Source organism: Pelophylax lessonae, assembly GCF_965119305.1.
Source record: "Pelophylax lessonae genome assembly, chromosome: 12".
NCBI classification, from domain to species: Eukaryota; Metazoa; Chordata; class Amphibia; order Anura; family Ranidae; genus Pelophylax; species Pelophylax lessonae.
This window is the reverse complement of record NC_138779.1, coordinates 214,511,685-214,530,634: the sequence shown is the minus strand read 5'-3', so window position 1 is coordinate 214,530,634 and position 18,950 is coordinate 214,511,685. Positions and strand designations below refer to the sequence as shown.

The following is an 18,950-nucleotide window of genomic DNA, read 5'->3' as shown; positions in this document are numbered from 1 at the left end:
GGGCGGATCTCCAAACTAGATTCCCCGACGATCGGGGAAGAGCAGCGGCGATCGCTGCTGCTCCTCCCCTGGCCCGACTCCCGCTGTGACTGAAAACAGCGGGAGCGAGCCTCCGGCGGCGCACGCGCGCCGCCCACAAGGGGCGGAGTCCAGCGACATAGGTCTATGTCGCTGGACGATAACGAGTCACATTGCTGCAGTAGCAGCAATGTGAGCAGTGTTAAAGTGGTGTAAGTATCACATTTTATATAAGCATTAACAGGGACCCAGGTGCAAGAGAATGGGATAAGAGTGAATGTGAGAGGACTATAGAGGCGACAGGCAATGCAGTTTCAAACAGATGCTGGACCAGCACAATATAGACTTACTGGCCACTTTATTAGGTACACCTGCTTAATTGCTTGGTAACAGAAATTGCTAATCAGCCAATCACAGATTGCAGAAACTCAATGCATGTAGTCATCTAGACGTGGTGAATACAACTTGCTGAAGTTCAAACCGAGCATCAGAATGGGGAAGAAAGGGGACTTATCTAACTTTGAACGTGGCATGGTTGTGGGTGCCAGACGGGGTGGTCTGAGTATTTCTGAGATTTTCACACACAACCATCTCTCGGGATTACAGAGAATGGTCCAAAAAAGGGAAAATTTCCAGTGAGCGGCAGTTGTGTGGAGGAAAATACCTTGTTGATGTCAAAGGAGAATGGGCAGCCTGGTTCCAGATGATAGAAAGGCAACAGTAACTCAAATAACCACTCGTTACACCCAAGGCATGCAGAATACCATCTCTGAACGGGCTACAGCAGCAGAAGACCACACTGGGTGCCACTCCTGTCAGCTAGGAACAGGAAACTGAGGCTACAATTTGCACAGGCTCACCAAAACTGGACAATAGAAAATTGGAAAAATGTTGCCTGGTCTGATGATTCTCAATTTCAGCTGCAACATTCAGTTGGTGGGGTCAGAATTTTGCTCATGGATTCATCCTGCCTTGTATCAACGGTTCAGGCTGGTGGTGTAATGGTGTGGGGGAGGAGGGGGGGGTAATGGTTCAGGCAGGTGGTGTAATGGTGTGGGGGATATTTTCTTGGCACACTTTGGTCCCCTTAGTACCAATTGAGTATCATTTAAACACCAGGGCCTGCCTGAGTATTGTTACTGACCATGTCCATCCCTTTATGACTACAGTGTACCCATCTTCTGATGGCTCCTTCCAGCAGGATAATGCACCATGTCACAAAGCTCCAATCATCTCACCACTGGTTTCTTCACCATGACAATGAGGTCACTGTCCTCCAATGGCCTCCACACTCACCACATCTCATCCAATAGAGCACATTTGGTATGTGGTGGAACTGAAGATTGGCATTATGGATGTCCATCCCTTTATGACTACAGTGTCCCCATCTTCTGATGGCTCCTTCCAGTAGGATAATACAGTGGTCCTCAACCCTGGCCTACAGGGCCCACTAACAGGCCAGATTTGCAAGATAACTGAAATACATCCCAGGTGATATCATTTGCTGCTCAGTGATTGCAGTATTCTAGTCTGGATCTCCCCAAGGTAATACTTAAAATCTGTCCTGCTAGTGGGCCCTGTAGGCCAGGGTTGAGGACCACTGGGATAATGCACCATGTCACAAAGCTCCAATCATCTCACCACTGGTTTCTTCAACATGACAATGAGGTCACTGCACTTCAATGGCCTCCACACTCACCACATCTCATCCAATAGAGCACCTTTGGGATGTGGTGGAACTGAAGATTGGCATTATGGATGTCCATCCCTTTATGACTACAGTGTCCCCATCTTCTGATGGCTCCTTCCAGCAGGATAATGCACCATGTCACAAAGCTCCAATCGTCTCACCACTGGTTTCTTCACCTTGACAATGAGGTCACTGTCCTCCAATGGCCTCCACACTCCCCACATCTCATCCAATAGAGCACCTTTGGGATGTGGTGGAATGGGATGTGCAGCCAACAAATCTGCAGCAACTGTGTTATGCTATCATGTCACTATGGAGAAAAATCTCTGAGGAATGTTTCCTACACCTTGTTGTATCTATGCCACCAAGAATGAAGACAAAAGGGGGTCCAACCAAGTGCTAACAAGTGTAAATGTATGCAATATAATTAGAGAAAAGTCAAACTTGTTAAGACCATTAAAACATCTTTCCATTTGCATTCATGGCAGGAACTGAGACTAAGACCCCAGCACTGCAGGGCAAGAGTGCAAACCATGTAATCACTGTACCACGTTAAAAATAACACAACAGACTCAATGCAAGGCAACCTTTTATATTTATTATTTTTTTTTTTTTTGTGAAAGAAATGTATAATATTCTGTACATTTTGTACCAAACAAATCAACATATTGTTGAAGATCATCCTTAACATCCTATTGTTGTATCATTTAGTCGCAGAGGCAAAGTAGTTATAAAGTGCTTTTTATTAACGGATTTAGGCATCCATAAAACACATGCAGCCTTCTGAGTTATTAATAACAAGAACAGGAAATGGAACTAAAAATGACAGAGCATAGAAAGTATTATAAATGTAACAACTGCAAATAGTGACATCTATAGGTCAGAGGTATGAACATCATGCCTACTGTTGCTGTGTTTTAGTATCATGGGCGCTTGCACTGTGCTATTGGGATACATTCCTTGCTGCCCTCTTTAGCTAGAATATATCCACATTTGCATACACACCGAGGCGTACATTGCTCCAAATTTTCTTCCTTGGAATACAATTGGCCACAGGTGATGGGCTTCTTGGAGCAGGCTTGGAAGACCATGTTTTCTGGACACTTAACTCTGCATTCAGATGCTGGGACACATTTGTCATCCTGGAAGTAATAGCCCCACTTGCAGATGCAGCCATGTTCCATACAAGCCAAACATCTAAATTTGGGTGGATTTGCAATGTCGGAGCAGTGTGGCATACTACATGGGTAACAGCCCGATTCAGTAACCGGGGAAGTGAAATCCTTCATTCCCATCCCCTCCCCCCCCCCCTTGATTCCCCCGCTTTTCTTTTCCTTTTCTTTCCAGTCCCCTCCCCCTTTGCTTTCCTGAAGATAACTATCTTTTGTGAGTATTTATGTCTCTAAATATTTTCTATCTTCCTTCTTTATAGATAGGGACCTTAGGGTTCCAGTCTATGTAGTCCCGCTACTGGGTCTCATATAATTTAGTACCATTCAGGTAAATGATTGTTAATAGATTTCCCATTTACACACTTTCTGGATACCACCTTGGGAACTTTTGTGGCTTTTCCTCTCACCTCTTGAACTCGATTGGTATCACATGGATACCCTTTCTTGTTCATGTACCACACGCTCTCTATGTGTCCCTGTCTTATCTCTCCTCCACATCCGTGGGTAAGACGTTATGTGGGGGTTGCAGACTCTCCCTTTCCCTGGTGTGCTATCGGGTGACCGTCTGTGGTGAAGCACTGTGCATGGTATACATAGGGGCCACACTTGCATGTTTGGACCATTATGTTTTTATCTTGTATGATCTTCATGTTTGTCCCATTATTTGTTATTTCATTACATAGGTCATTAAAGGCTTCCAATTATATAGTATGACACAGACCCCTGAAGAAGCAGCCCTAACTAGGCTGCGAAACATGTTGGGTTAATCTCCGAGGTCTTTCACATCGGATGAGTTATATATCTATGATTGCCTATTCTATGTACCTTTGTAATGGACTGTATGTATCTTACCATGTATTGTATATGTTCCCTTATCTGGTTTTAATATGTTAAAATAAAATACTCAATTTTACAATTGTTGCTATTGCTTTTCCTACGGTACCCTTAAAATCCCACCAGCCCTCTCCTTCACACTTTTCTTTTTAGATCTCTTTTTCTCCTCTCTTTTTTTGGTTTCCCCCTTTTTCCATTTTCCTCTTCCCCCCTTTTTTCTTCCACCCCCCCCTTTTTCTCCCACATTTTATCTCTACCTATTTTCAGTTCTTTCTTCCCCTTTTTTCCCTTTCACTCATCTTGGGTCCTTTTCCTTTCTTTTGGATGGTGGCTTGGATGCCTTGAGCCCCCACCCATTCCTCTGGTAGGTCCTCTCTCCTACCTAGAATTGATTATTCAATTGGGATGTTGGTACCTCGTTATAATTTTTTGTACATCAAACACTTTAATCTCATTTTGTCAATTTAGGGTGGATAACACACCCCAGGGCGCCCCTTTTGCTTGGCCTAGTGCCAGCAGTGTTTGTATTATGATAATGTACACTATTTGATTTATTTACTGTCTAACTGCCAAGTTTACTTGTCTTTTTCTCTTTCCAATCTTTCTGAGAAGCGGTTATCTAATTATAATATTTTTCCCTTTTTTTCTCCATTTGCATTTTGAGTCGTTGCCATCTCTGGTTTGCTGGTGCCTCTGGACCAAGTGCCGCTGGGAGTCATGGATCTTCTTGGTGTGGCTTGGACGGGGTTTATGTCAGGTATTCAATCCACATGTGGGTCTCGGACCAAAGCTGAGGAAGACCTCCAGGTATATATGAACAAAATGCAGAGTCTCCTTAAGCGAAAATCGCACTTGTACTGGCACATCGAGTACTTCCAAAAATATATAGATGAAAATATCAGTCCTCAAGGTTTGAGAATTCATACCCTCCCTACCCTCAGAGATCCTTCTGAGAGTTTTAAAAAGGAGTGGGAAGAAATTCTCAACAACTGTAGCAAAGATCTAATGAAGTCACTCGTTGTCCAGTACAAGTCGGATATGACATTATTGGATAAGGAAGTGGACACAATGAACACCCAATTCGAACATATTTTTGAGTTACCTGCCTTTTCTATGAATTGGTTGGAAGTTAAAAACAAATTGGAAATTATGAATAAGGAAATTATTGTGAAAAAACAAAATAAATTCCAAAAGGATAAGCAAGCCTTCGCTGAAGGCTATGCCTACAGATGGAACAGTAAAATATGAACTTCACGTAATGCTAAAACATACACTAAACATCACCCTAATCACACTGGTGAAGTTTTAGAATCTGACTCTTCACTTTCCAGTTACATTTCACATACCTCACAATTTTCTAGACAAGGGCAATTAGCCCCCAACAAACGCACTAAAATACAAAAAAGAGGTCGTGGAAGCACGGGCCCTTCACCTACACAATCTCACAGCAACAGCAAGAAAAAGCCGGACACCAATGCTCAATTGAAGACACCTACTCACATGACCAATCTAGCACCGACATTACAAAAAATCCTTAATAAAGGCTTGACACCAAACACACAATTTGATGACTCAGCGTCCACATCTACGGATGACGGTTTTTTAGGGTTACCCAACCCTCAAACTCCGAGGAACGCAAAACAAGGAAATCTAGACATCTACATGAAGCCCAAAACTCATTGAATATTCGTTCCACCCCTTCCAATGACTTCAATATCATTAATTTGACTGATTTTGTATTATCTACTGCTCATAGAGAGGTGCTTGGTCTCGGCCTAGGTTTCTGCCCCTCCAGGCCTTTGGATACATCTGAAACTATCAAAGACCTGCATTTATTTGCTCGTAATTTAACCTTCAAGTACTTGTATGATGATGATAGAAAACAAAAAATGCTGGAGAAACAACTGGCAGAGCAGACCAAGCACCTCTCTATGGCAGAAAGTCGAGCACTCAGAGACTTAGTTCTCCTCTACGAAGAGGGCAATACTGAAGTTCGCTCTTTGATAGACTCTACTGATACCCAGGAAACTAATCCATTCACACTGGTCAATTCCTCTAAGACCAAAATGTTTAAGCCCAAGTCTGAGAAATTTCCCGACTTGGCGACTAACCCCAACATTTGGGCGTTTATCCAAAGGGTATCACAAGAACTTAAAAAAATGACATGGCCCTCTATACCCAATAATTTAACTCCTGAGCAGACAGCAGCCCTTAAACAACTTCAAACCAACAAAGATATCCTGATCAAACCAGCTGACAAGGGTGGTAACATTGTTGTCTTATCCCCTTCTCAGTATGAAACCATGTGCCTTGAGGTCTTGAATAATCGGGATTGGTACCACCCGATCTCTCCCGATAATATCCAGGAGTTCATTCATGAATTTAAACTTTTATGTTCAAACGCCTTTACTGATGGCCTGATTGACAGGGATACATATAACTTTCTAAATGTCAAACACCCCAAAACTCCGACCTTTTACACCTTGCCCAAGGTGCACAAAAACCTTGAGCGCCCTCCTGGTAGGCCTATTGTTTCTGGAAATCAATCACTCACTGAAATGCCAGCAGGTATGTGGATTCCTTTTTATTACCACACGTTTTGAGACTTCTGTCTTATATTCGGGATACCACAGACCTGCTGAAGCATTTGGAAGAGATTCATGTCCCTCCAGATGCCCTGCTCGTTGCCATAGATATTGAGGCCTTGTACTCAAGTATCCCGCACGACCAGGGCATCCGGATGGCTGAGTCCTTCCTCAAAGAGCAAGATCATACTACCTGGCCTTTAATGGAGTTTGTTCTCAGACTCCTTAGGTTCATACTCACCAGAAACTATTTCACCTTCCTTGATCAAATATACCTACAAACTCAGGGGGTTGCGATGGGCACTTGCTGCGCACCCTCCTATGCCAATCTTTATCTTGGCGCCTGGGAAAGACTGGTCTTTTTGGACGAAAATATGGACAGATGGCTGTCATATATATTAATCTGGCACAGATTCATTGATGACCTGCTCATCATTTGGACGGGAACTCAAGAGGATCTAATGCTTTTCCTTGCAGCTATAAATCACAATGACATGAATTTAAAATTCATACACACTTTTAACAAATTTGAAATCCCTTTTCTGGACATGAAGATCAGTCTTTTGCCAGATGGATCTATTGACACCGATCTATATCGAAAGCCTAGTGCTGGCAATACGATCCTGTGCGCAGCAAGTGCCCATCCTACCCCCCTGATTAACAGCATTCCGTATGCTCAATATTTAAGACTCCGCAGGAACTGTTCTACAGAGGACAACTTCAAAATACAAGCTAAACAACTGCAGGAGCGTCTACTTGTGAGAGGTTATTCCAGAAAACTGCTAAGGAAGGCGTACAATCGAGCTATATCCCGGTCGAGAGCTGAACTTCTATATAAAACCAAAAGTCAACAGGCCAATCAAAACGTCAGGTTTATTACCACCTACTCTGCACATGACAACCTCCTTCGTAGGATCCTAAGTAAACACTGGCCCATTCTCACCCAGGATTATACTCTGGCCAAGTATTTGGGTACCAAACCAAATCTGGTATTTAGACGTGCGACATCCTTTAGGGATTGTCTCACCAAGAGTCACTACAAAGTAGACAATGTTCCCCGGCACTCTAAAAAAGGCACATATCCCTGTGGATCCTGTGACAAATGTCCCTGGATTACAGGTGGACCCAGAGTTTATTTACCTAATGGTAGGTGTTTTAGGCCTAAACATTTTGCTGATTGCAACACGCAGGGTGTTGTTTACCTGATGACCTGTCAGTGTGGGGCCTTCTACGTTGGCAAGACCATTCGCAAGTTGAGCCAACGTATTGGGGACCACATTTACCACTCTGACGGCGGAACCATACAGACCAGTGTCACCAGACACATTGGTTTGCATCATGGGTACAATAACCAAATTGTGAAGTTTACGGTATTGGATGTTATTGCCCCAGACCCCCGTGGGGGGGAATTGGGACAAGCGCATCCTACAAAAAGAAGCCTACTGGATTGAATCCCTTGATGCCATCAAACCTCCAGGAATAAATGAGGTATTAACCTACAAGCCTTTTTTGGGATAGGGCTTATCTGGGTTCGGTATCCCAGCCCTACATATCTACCATTGTCATTACCTAGGACATAACACCCTATCTACACCTGATGGGATCCCTGTCCTATGCACTGTGGTTCACTGACACGCCTGGCAACCTCGAGACTAGGCCGACTCTGGGAGAAATAATATCCATCCTATCTCACAATCGCACTGCGCGCTTGTGATGTTTTTTGGTGACCGTTTCCCAGGAGTTGTATGTTATCCACTTTATGAATTTAATTTGTTCTAGACCAGTCTTCAGTTAAGACTTTTTTGGCAATGTCCATGGACATTCTATTTGCCCATTGGATTGTATTTGCAGCACCACATTATATACAGCATGGCGATGTACTGTTTGGGGGGGTTTCTTTCCCCCTTTTTTTTTTTCCCCCCTCCAGCGATAGATCGCTATGCTGCTGTTGTATTTATAACTATTAATATTGTACATTTATCGCTGTAATAAGTGCAATTTCTCTATGTTGTTTATTCACCATGTTGTATTTTTGTTTTTGTTTTTATGTTGATGGCACCACTTGCTTGTGGCTAATATTCCTGTCTGCGATGCACAGTTTTTTGCCCCCCACGGTCCCCATGCCCGTATTTGCCCCCATGGTGGGTGGATGGGTCTTGTGTCCTCCCCTGTCTCCCACGGATGTGTGATCCTCGGGTGGAGTTGCGGGACGATGAGGTTTTCTACCTCCACATCTGCTCCCCATGGCTGCATGCGGCTGCGCATTGTGGCCGGGTTCAGTGCAGCACTGTGCGCGCTTCCTGTGCGCGCACAGTTGAGGATCTGACCCGCGCCGTCGGGTTGAGGTAGCATTTAAGCGGGTCTTTGAGCGTCAGTTGATGCGAGATGGCCACTCTATCTACTTGAACACACGCTGGTAAGTACCTGCCTGGACTATGCCTTAAAGCTTTTTACGCTGGGATCTTCTAGGCCATGCGACATCCCTATTTCCTCTTTGTTTTCTACCAGGTGTTCTTTCTATCGCGGCATTGTTGCCTGGACACCTTATGGAGTCTTCACTGGCTTGCCCGAGAATTGGCATTCCTATCAGAAATTGCTGATTACATCTTACAGACGTTTAGCTGTTTTTTACCACTGGCCTCTCAATATTCCCATTTGTATCTCCCTGAGGTAGTCTCCTTTTTTCCCTTTTCCTCCCAGTCTCTGCCCTCCCCCCTCCCTCCCCATCCCCCTCTTTCCATGCCTTCATTCCCATCGCCTTTCCCCCCCCCCTTCCCTTCCCCCCCCCCCTTGTTACCCCCGCTTTTCTTTTCCTTTTCTTTCCAGTCCCCTCCCCCTTTGCTTTCCTGAAGATAACTATCTTTTGTGATTATTTATGTCTCTAAATATTTTCTATCTTCCTTCTTTATAGATAGGGACCTTAGGGTTCCAGTCTATGTAGTCCCGCTACTGGGTCTCATATAATTTAGTACCATTCAGGTAAATGATTGTTAATAGATTTCCCATTTACACACTTTCTGGATACCACCTTGGGAACTTTTGTGGCTTTTCCTCTCACCTCTTGAACTCGATTGGTATCACATGGATACCCTTTCTGGTTCATGTACCACACGCTCTCTATGTGTCCCTGTCTTATCTCTCCTCCACATCCGTGGGTAAGACGTTATGTGGGGGTTGCAGACTCTCCCTTTCCCTGGTGTGCTATCGGGTGACCGTCTGTGGTGAAGCACTGTGCATGGTATACATAGGGGCCACACTTGCATGTTTGGACCATTATGTTTTTATCTTGTATGATCTTCATGTTTGTCCCATTATTTGTTATTTCATTATATAGGTCATTAAAGGCTTCCAATTATATAGTATGACACAGACCCCTGAAGAAGCAGCCCTAACTAGGCTGCGAAACATGTTGGGTTAATCTCCGAGGTCTTGCACATCGAATGAGTTATATATCTATGATTGCCTATTCTATGTACCTTTGTAATGGACTGTATGTATCTTACCATGTATTGTATATGTTCCCTTATCTGGTTTTAATATGTTAAAATAAAATACTCGATTTTACAATTGTTGCTATTGCTTTTCCTACGGTACCCTTAAAATCCCACCAGCCCTCTCCTTCACACTTTTCTTTTTAGATCTCTTTTTCTCCTCTCTTTTTTTGGTTTCCCCCTTTTTCCATTTTCCTCTTCCCCCCCTTTTTTCTTCCCCCCCCCCCTTTTTTCTCCCACATTTTATCTCTACCTATTTTCAGTTCTTTCTTCCCCTTTTTTCCCTTTCACTCATCTTGGGTCCTTTTCCTTTCTTTTGGATGGTGGCTTGGATGCCTTGAGCCCCCTCCCATTCCTCTGGTAGGTCCTCTCTCCTACCTAGAATTGATTATTCAATTGGGATGTTGGTACCTCGTTATAATTTTTTGTACATCAAACACTTTAATCTCATTAAGCCACTATGATTGTTCTTATGGTGCAGGAAATCGCCAGCAGAAAAGAATGATATTTGAATGATACCGGCAGCCGCACCCATCATCCAGATATCTCCGCTCAAGGTCCAGGACGTCAAATGACGGCATTGGGCGGGAAGTGGTTCACAAAAAAGCACACATTGTTTTACATGAAAAACAATCAGAAATGTAGGATTACAGAACTGCATTCATTTTACGTCAAGAATTCAGCTTTGAAAATACAAATCATTCATTGGAAAAGTTAATCCAATGTACCTAGAGCCATCAAAGGCAGTGCAGAGGCAGTCCTCATGTCGGATCGGATGCTAGAATTAAAGAGAAGCGACAAATGTCCACTCAATAACCAATATTGGGGGTGAACGATTCACTGTAAATGTAATATAATTGTTTCTCTGCTTGCTCTTTTGACTACTATGTAATTCGAGGGACTATTTCATTACAATATATGTAGAAGCAAAACTTTTTTTTAGTTTTGGGTAGCGGGTGGAGGCGTTAAAACTCTTCTCTGTGTTTTTTTTTTTTTTCTTGGTGAGGTTGAAGAGAGCACCAAGCGATAAATCCTTAGGAGTTCAAAGTCTTTATTGTTTAACTGATTGCAGTAACTAGGGCAAAATACAGCCAACATGTTTCGGGGCCACACAGGGATGTAGATACATTTTTTGCTCGGGGGGGTTCGGCAGTAGGTACTAAGTAAAAGTCTTTTTAACCACTTCTGGACTGGAAGGATTTGCCACCTTAATGACCATGCCATATTTTGCAATTCGGCACTGCGTTAACTTAACGGACAATTGCACAGTCGTGCAACGCTGTACCCAAATAAAATTGATGTCCTTTTTTTCCCCACAAATAGAGCTTTCTTTTGGTGGTATTTGATCACCTGTGCGATTTTTATTTTTTGCGCTATAAACAAAAATAGCGACAATTCTGGAAAAAAAAAACAATATTTTTCACATTCTGCTATATAACATCCCCCCCCCCCCCCCCAAAAGAAAAAAATCGAAGTTTCTTAACATTTTAGGCCAATTTGTTTTCTGTTACATATTTCTGGTAAAAAGCGTATTTTGATTGGTTTGCGCAAAAGTTATCGCGTCTACAAACTACCGGAAAGATTTGTGTAATTTTTATTGTTTTTTTTTTTACTAGTAATGGCGGCGATCTGCTGTGGACAGATCGGACCCCTGACTGACATTTTTGGGGGGATCAGTGACATTACTACAGTAATCAGTGCTATACATATGCACTGTTATTGTAATAATGACACTGGCAGGGAAGGGGTTAACACAGTAAGTGATTAAAGGGTTAAATGTGTACCTAACTGTATGGGGGATGGGCTTGTGAAATGACCATAGAGACCTGTGTTCCTATATAGAAGGATCACAGGAGCTCTGTGATCATTCTAGAGAGAGAGAAGAACGGTCAGCTGTGTTTATAACAGCTGACCGTTCTTCTCTCTCAGCGGGGAGCAATCAGAGCCACCTGCCCCGTGCATCAGAGTCCCCGCTAACGAGCGGGGGTGGGAGCGCGCCGCTGGCGGCTCGCCCCCTAGCTGCAGGTTCACGATCAACGTATACCTACCTTGGTTTGTGCAGGACGGCCGCCCTGCCATAGTATTATATTTAACCGCTTCCCGACTGCCAGCCAAGTGCGGCTGGCAGTCGGGAAGCGGTTAAATATAACAAATTGCGCCAAATTTAAAAAAGCTGGAAAAAAGGAAAAAACTATGTGTTGCTCATAGTAAGCAATCACATTCTTAATTCTATATTTTCAGATCCTCTTGAAAATTGAGCCTGATTTCAGTTTTGCCTTCTTCCAGTTCTTATGAACATTGCCCAGTGTGGTTGGCTATTTTCCAGTCTAAAGCTGGATACTGACTGAAGGAGAAAAACTGACAGATCACTGTACTAAAACTCGCTGTGTTAGTACAGCGATCTGCCCAGCTGTGCTATTGTGCCCCCCCCCCCTCACCAGAACACAGTGGACAGTGTTCTCAGCTATTGGACTGGCCACAGGGTGGTGCACTGTAATAGCCAATCTTACTGGGCAGGTGCAAAGGGCACCATCTTGTGAAAGGAAGCACTCACTGATTTTTTGTTAACCTGGCATACCAGACAAGAGAAGCGGCACTGTGCATTGTTCATATATACAGAACATACCTTACAACTTCTGAGCTTCTGAGAATGAGGGAAAATACAGGGAGGAAGCAAAAAAGTGGGTGTTGCAAAACATTAGAGTGGGAGGGTCTAAGAGACATGGTTAAACAAAACCTGGGCTTCCTTGTACCTATAAAATACATTGAGGCCGGGGCCTCCATAATTGCTGTTGTGTTAGCCTGTTAGGCCCTGACTTTTCACATTTAGCAATTTGGTATCTTTACTGGGCAGATGCAAAGGGCACCATCTTGTGGAAGGAAGCAGCAAAGCACACACTGATTTTTTGGTTAAACAGACATACAGGACAAGAGAAGTGGTACTTTGCAGACAATGCAGAGTCCAAACATACAGAAAAAGAGAAGATACTTAGAATGCGGTACACCCGGGAAACACAACAGTATCACAGCAGCAATGGAAGACTCAGCCCAGCCTCAGTCGATATCATTATGCCCTGTTCACATGTAGTAATTTGGGATTACGCGCTGGCAGTATCCCCGTGATTCTGCCAGCAATTCCAAATCACACTGCAATGCTAGCAAAACGCAGCACGTGTGTTTGTGTTTCTTTCATTTCTAGTGGCACCAAAACATGGTGTAGTCTTCTTGGATCCTTGTGTGATAAATCGCTCATCAATCACAGCAAAACCACACCACATTTTGGTGTCACTAAAAATGAATAGAATCCAAACACACGTGCTGCATTTTGCCAGCATTGCCGTGCGATTTGGATTGGAATCTGGGTGTGGTGGTGGTCGGAATCACAGGGATATTCTGCCCACAATCCCATATTGCTACATGTGAACAGTCAGGGCCTAACATGCTTACACAACAGCAATTATAGAAGACTCAGTACCCAGCATCTTAATCAACAAACTTTGCCAGCAGTTCCCACAATCTCAGATGCCTAGTTATAGTATCAATGACAGGAAGAAATTCTGCACTGCAGTTTTAGCCTGAGGAGCAACACAAGGGAAAGGGGCACACACACACATATATATATATATATATATATATATATATATATATATATATATATATATATATATATATATATATATATATAATCCAAAATTTAAAACTGCGCTTGGAAAACAGCATTATTAAAACCACAACTAATTGGTGATATAAGCAGCGACTTTGCTCTGCTGTGAGATAATTAACACAGAATAGAGGACTGACCACCACTATACAGGGGAACTGACCACCAGTATAAAGAGGACTGACCACCAGTATACAGAGGAACTGACCACCAGTATACAGAGGACTGACCACCAGGATACAGAGGACTGACCACCAGTATACAGAGGACTGACCACCAATATACAGAGGAACTGACCACCAGTATACAGAGGAACTGACCACCAGTATAGAGGACTGACCACCAATATACAGAGGAACTGACCACCAGTATACAGAGGAACTGACCACCAGTATAGAGGACTGACCACCAATATACAGAGGAACTGATCACCAGTATACAGAGAAACTGACCACCAGTATACAGAGTACTGACAGCCAGTATACAGAGGACTGACCACCAGTATACAGAGGACTGACCACCAGGATACAGAGGAATGACCACTTGTATACAGAGGACTGACCACCAGTATACAGAGGACTGACCACCAGGATACAGAGGACTGACCTCCAGTATACAGAGGACTGACCTCCAGTATACAGGGGGACTAGGGTTGCTACTTTTTCTTCAAGCCAAACCCAAACACTTTAGTGACGCATAGTCATTTTTTTTATATGCACTATATGATTGTAACAGATCTGGGACACCTTTGGGGATGCCAAAGAGAATAGAAATGCAGTGCACATAGTACCCCCTCACCCTCTTGTCAAGCCCAGTTCCAAGCTACATTCCTGTCTGAATAATATGTCCAGGTTTCAGGTGGACTGAAACCTGGACACATGATTCAAAGCCTGGACTGTCCGGGTGAATCCCAGACAGGTGGCAACCATATATGTACGGGATGATGAGAACTGTATAAAGACAGATTACAGGTACACATAGAACATTACACAGATACAATTTTCAGTAAATATAGGCTACACCATGTCTAAATATTGTTTTTTAATTCACATTGGGCACTTCTAATAAATTCACAGAGGATTTGGCTCATTGGACAGGGCGTACCCATCATTACCCAGACTGGCGCAAGTCATCTGGGGTATCCCGGTTATCCCACAAGAATCGATGGGGACACAGACATCGGAATCCGCTGATTGGAAGACAAATCCTTCATTACATGTACAAGCCGGTGTACACTTCCCAGTGCAGGCGAGGAGGTGGAGGGTGTCACAGCTACTGTTGCAAAGATATCTGCAGCCGTAGGACGAGTTAGGAGGGCATGGCGTTTCTAAAGTGATAAAAGCAGTGTTACAGAGAGAATGACGGAGCCAAATAACCAGAGAACATAACCAAAATGTATAAGTTAAAGAACCCTCGTACTTCCCATAAAGGTCAAAGATGGGTAAGTAGGACTTTATATATGTACCCAAGAAATCACACAAATAAATACAATCAAGATTAACTTATTACAAGATTTAAATTAACAAAAAGCAACAGACAACTTGGGAAAAACACTGATCTTATGTTTATCATCAGTGTGTGGTATCTGGCATCTAAGATCAACGCGTTTCACAAATAACTTGCTTCCAAAATGTACCAAAATGGGAAAATAGGGGAGACTAAGCAGTAGGATGCTAAGTGTATAGACAAAATAATACATTTCTGGCATCTAGGACTCATGCATTTCACAAAGAACTTTCAAAACATACCTAAATGTAACCAAAATGTACTGAGCCAGGGGAAATAGGGGAGGCCGAAACAGCAGGATGCAAAATGTATAGACACGTTAATACATATCTAAACTAAAGTACAAGTGATATATAAACTGCTTGCCAGTCCTTAAGCTGGATACACACTATACAACGTTTGTTGGTAGATTTACCTCCAACTTTGTTATGCAAGGGCCGGCCTGATTGCATACAAATTGAAAGTGTTTAGGTCTGACCTCATATTACATGGTTTTGTTAAGTCTAAAGGAAAAAAATCTAAAGACAATTGTATAGTGTGTATGCAGCTTTTGACATAGTGACTGCATCAGTTTTCTTTTTTCTAGACACTTCCTGCCCTAGGGTGACAACGCTCACTCACTGTACCGTATCTACGAAGGGGCAGCATTGTCACGCTAGCACAGGAACTGTCTTAACACTACAGAATAACTCTCCCTTTCCTTACCTCTAGAAGAAAAGGGAGAGGACTGGGATCACATAATGGTTCTTGGGCCAGGATATGCGTGATAGATAGACCGAATGTGTTGTTATTGCAATGATGTAAAAAATTATCTATGGTCTGTGGTGGTCCATCCCAAATGATCACTATGTCATCTATATACCTACCATAGTAGACCACATTAGCGGCAAAGGGGTTGTTGTGGGTGATGTACAGCAACTCCCAAAAACTCATAGGAAAATTTGCATAGCTAGGGGCAAAATTATCCCCCATAGCTGTGCCATTGGGAAGATTTTGGGCTAGGGGCTGTAGAAAAAAGTCAACATATTTGGAGAACCCACTAGTGACACTATCCATAGCCGTCACTATGGGACGGCAAGAGGGATTAACAAAACTCTTGTGGATCTTGGGTAAATGGTAGAAATAAGGGACCTGGTAGAAATCTGTAATGAGAAATGAAGCTTCAGTTTTGGAGATTATATTATCATCTAGTGCCCTCTTCACAATAAGATTGGTGTAACGCCGAGTGCTCCGGGTCCCGTGGCTCTCCCGGAGCACTCGAGGCGTCCCGCGGGCTGCAGCGCTCCGGTCGGCGTCCCCGACCGTGAGCGCTGTTCCCCCGCATCGGCGGTACTCACCCGCCGGGTCCCGTCATCTCTGACTCCCGGCACACGCCGGGTTCCTTCCTCCTCCCGGCGCGCGCGGCCCCGCTCCCTAGGGCGCAACGCGCGCCGCTGCATTGAAATTTAAAGGGCCAGTGCACCACTAATTGGTGCCTGGTCCAATCAGTCCAAATCCTATAAAAACCCACTTCCCCTTCCTGTCCTTGCCGGATCTTGTTGCCTTTTGTGCCTTGAGAAAGCTTTTGGTGTATTCTTCCCTGCCTGTGTATCAGACCTTCTACTGTTGCCCCTGACTACGAACCGTTGCCGCCTGCCTTGACCTTTTGCTCCGTCTGACCCTGCCTTTGCCTTGTCCTTCTGTACCGCGCCTGAATCAGCTGTCTTTGAGGTTGAGCCGTTACCGGAGGATACGACCTGGTTTCTACCGCCGCAGCAAGTCCATCCCGCCTTGCGGCGGGGTTTTGGTGAAAACCGGTAGTAACTTACAACCGGTCCCCTGGTACGGTCCACGCCAATCCCTCACTGACACAGAGGATCCACCTCCAGTGCAGTCACCTGCCGCCAGTCCGGACCCTGACAATTGGCTTCCTTGGAGAAGTCTTGCAATGGGTCATTAAATATAATGGTATACGTAGCAGAGTCTGACAAAAAGCCTATTGGCTTCTGTAATGTAATCGACTTTGTTTTGAACAACTATGCCCCCACCCTTATCAGCAGATTTGATGACAATTTTATCAGTGGTGGTAAGTTTGTTCAGGGCTGTTGTCTCAAGTGGTGTGAGATTGGACGATTTTGGAATTGATCACAGATTTGGATTTACACATTAGCATAAGATCGGAATAAACAACTTGGTAAAACGTCTAAAGGTATGTTCCTTTACTATGTGTGGGATTGAAAATAGATTTGGGGTGCAGGCTCGTCTGCCTGAATTGTGTAATAATCCTCTCTGATTCTATCAAAAAAAAAGTTTTGCATTTAGGTCTATTTTAACAACATAACGACCAGCCCCCGCAGATGTACTGCGGCAGGCTGGATCTCCCAGGCGAAGTCCCGTACATGTACGGCGCTCGTCTGGGAGGAGCTAGGGGGCGAACGCGCACCGCCGAGGGGTGAGCGCGCACCGCCGGAGGCGCGCTCCCGCCCCCGCTCATCAACGGGGAAGCTGGTGCGAGTGTCAGGCGGCTCCGATGGCCGTCTGACACCGGCGATCTCCCCCCGCTGACAGAGAAGGACGGACGGCTGATGTAAACACAGCCGTCCGTCCTTCTCCCTGAGATGATCACAGAGACCATGCGATCCTGCTATATAGGATCGCATGTCTCTATGGTCATCTCACAAGCTCAACCCCCCCCCCCCACAGTTAGAATGACTCCCCTAGGCTCACATTTAACCCCTTGATCACCCATAGTATTAACCCCTTCCCTGCCAATGGCATTATTACAGTAACAGTGCATATTTTTAGCACTGATTACTGTAGTAATGTCACCGGTACTCCCAAAAGTGTCAAAAATGTCAGTTAGGGGTCCGATCTGTCCGCCGCAATGTCGCAGTCCCGCAAAGTAACTAGTAAAAGAAAAAATAAATAAATAAAACGGAAAATTTATATCAATACTTACCGTAATTTTCCTTTCCTGATAGAACTCCATGGCAGCACACGTATGGGTAGGCTCCGCCTCCTCTCCTACCCTATAGGACCCCACTCCCATAAATTTTTGCTCCAAGCCAGGAGCCGTGTTCCATATATAGACTACTCCAGCAGATGGGAGGGAACTCCTGCTGCCATGGAGTTCTATCAGGAAAGGAAAATTACGGTAAGTATTGATATAAATTTTCCGTTTTCCTGACAGACTCCATGGCAGCACACGTATGGGAAATAACTAGCCATACACACCCGGGTGGGCAACTGCTGGTCAAACAGAAATAGGTTTAATTTGCACCGTCAACAGACAAAATCTTTAAACCAAAATCAACTGAGGATAAAGAAGCAGGTTCAACACAATAGTGTGACATGAAAGTGTTAATTGAGGACCATGAGGCCGCTCTGCAAATGACATCTGGTGCAACATGAAGGGAAGCCGCCCAAGACGTAGAAATCCCTCTGGTGGAATGAGCCGTCACCACTTCCGGAGGAGCCAGTCCCTTGGCTCTATATGCCCCCTGGATGGTCTGAACTATCCAGCTAGAAATTGTTCTGGAAGAAGCCCTCTTGCCTCTGTTCTTTCCATAAAAGAGAACAAATAGATAGTCTGACTTGCGAAAGGAAGCTGTGAACTTCAAGTATGTTTGAAGGACTTCGCCCACATCCAACGGATGGGTACTCTGGTCATCTTGAGACTTGAATGTAGGTAAAACAATCTCTTGGTTGACATGAAAAACTGAATTTACCTTCGGATTGGACCCTAGCATAGGGACCAGGACAACCCGATCAGGAAAAAATGTCAGAAAAGGTTCTTTGCAACCTAGATCACTAATTTCAGAGACACGTTTAGCCGATGTGATGGCTACTAAAAAGGCCGTCTTCATAGACAGATTCTTAAGGAAGAAGGAATCTCCATGTTCCAAAACTGTTGTTGAGAGAAACTCAAGGACTAGTGGAAGGTCCCATTTGGGGAACCTGGGTTTCCTGGGAGGTCTCATTCTTGACGCACCTCTGAAAAACTGCCGGACCAGA

At 44.2% G+C, this 18,950-nt stretch overlaps 1 protein-coding gene across 1 annotated transcript in view; it reads right to left on the bottom strand.

Moving 5' to 3' along the window:
* Positions 1–2,479: 2,479 nt before the first annotated feature.
* LOC309569026 (zonadhesin-like) overlaps positions 2,480–18,950 on the bottom strand; it is a 65,184-nt gene continuing 48,713 nt past the window's right edge. Inside the window, exon 4 of the mRNA XM_082274787.1 lies at positions 2,480–2,905. Within this exon, the coding sequence (XP_082130913.1) occupies positions 2,632–2,905 (274 nt within the window). The 3' untranslated portion in view covers positions 2,480–2,631. The remainder of the gene's footprint in view (positions 2,906–18,950) is intronic.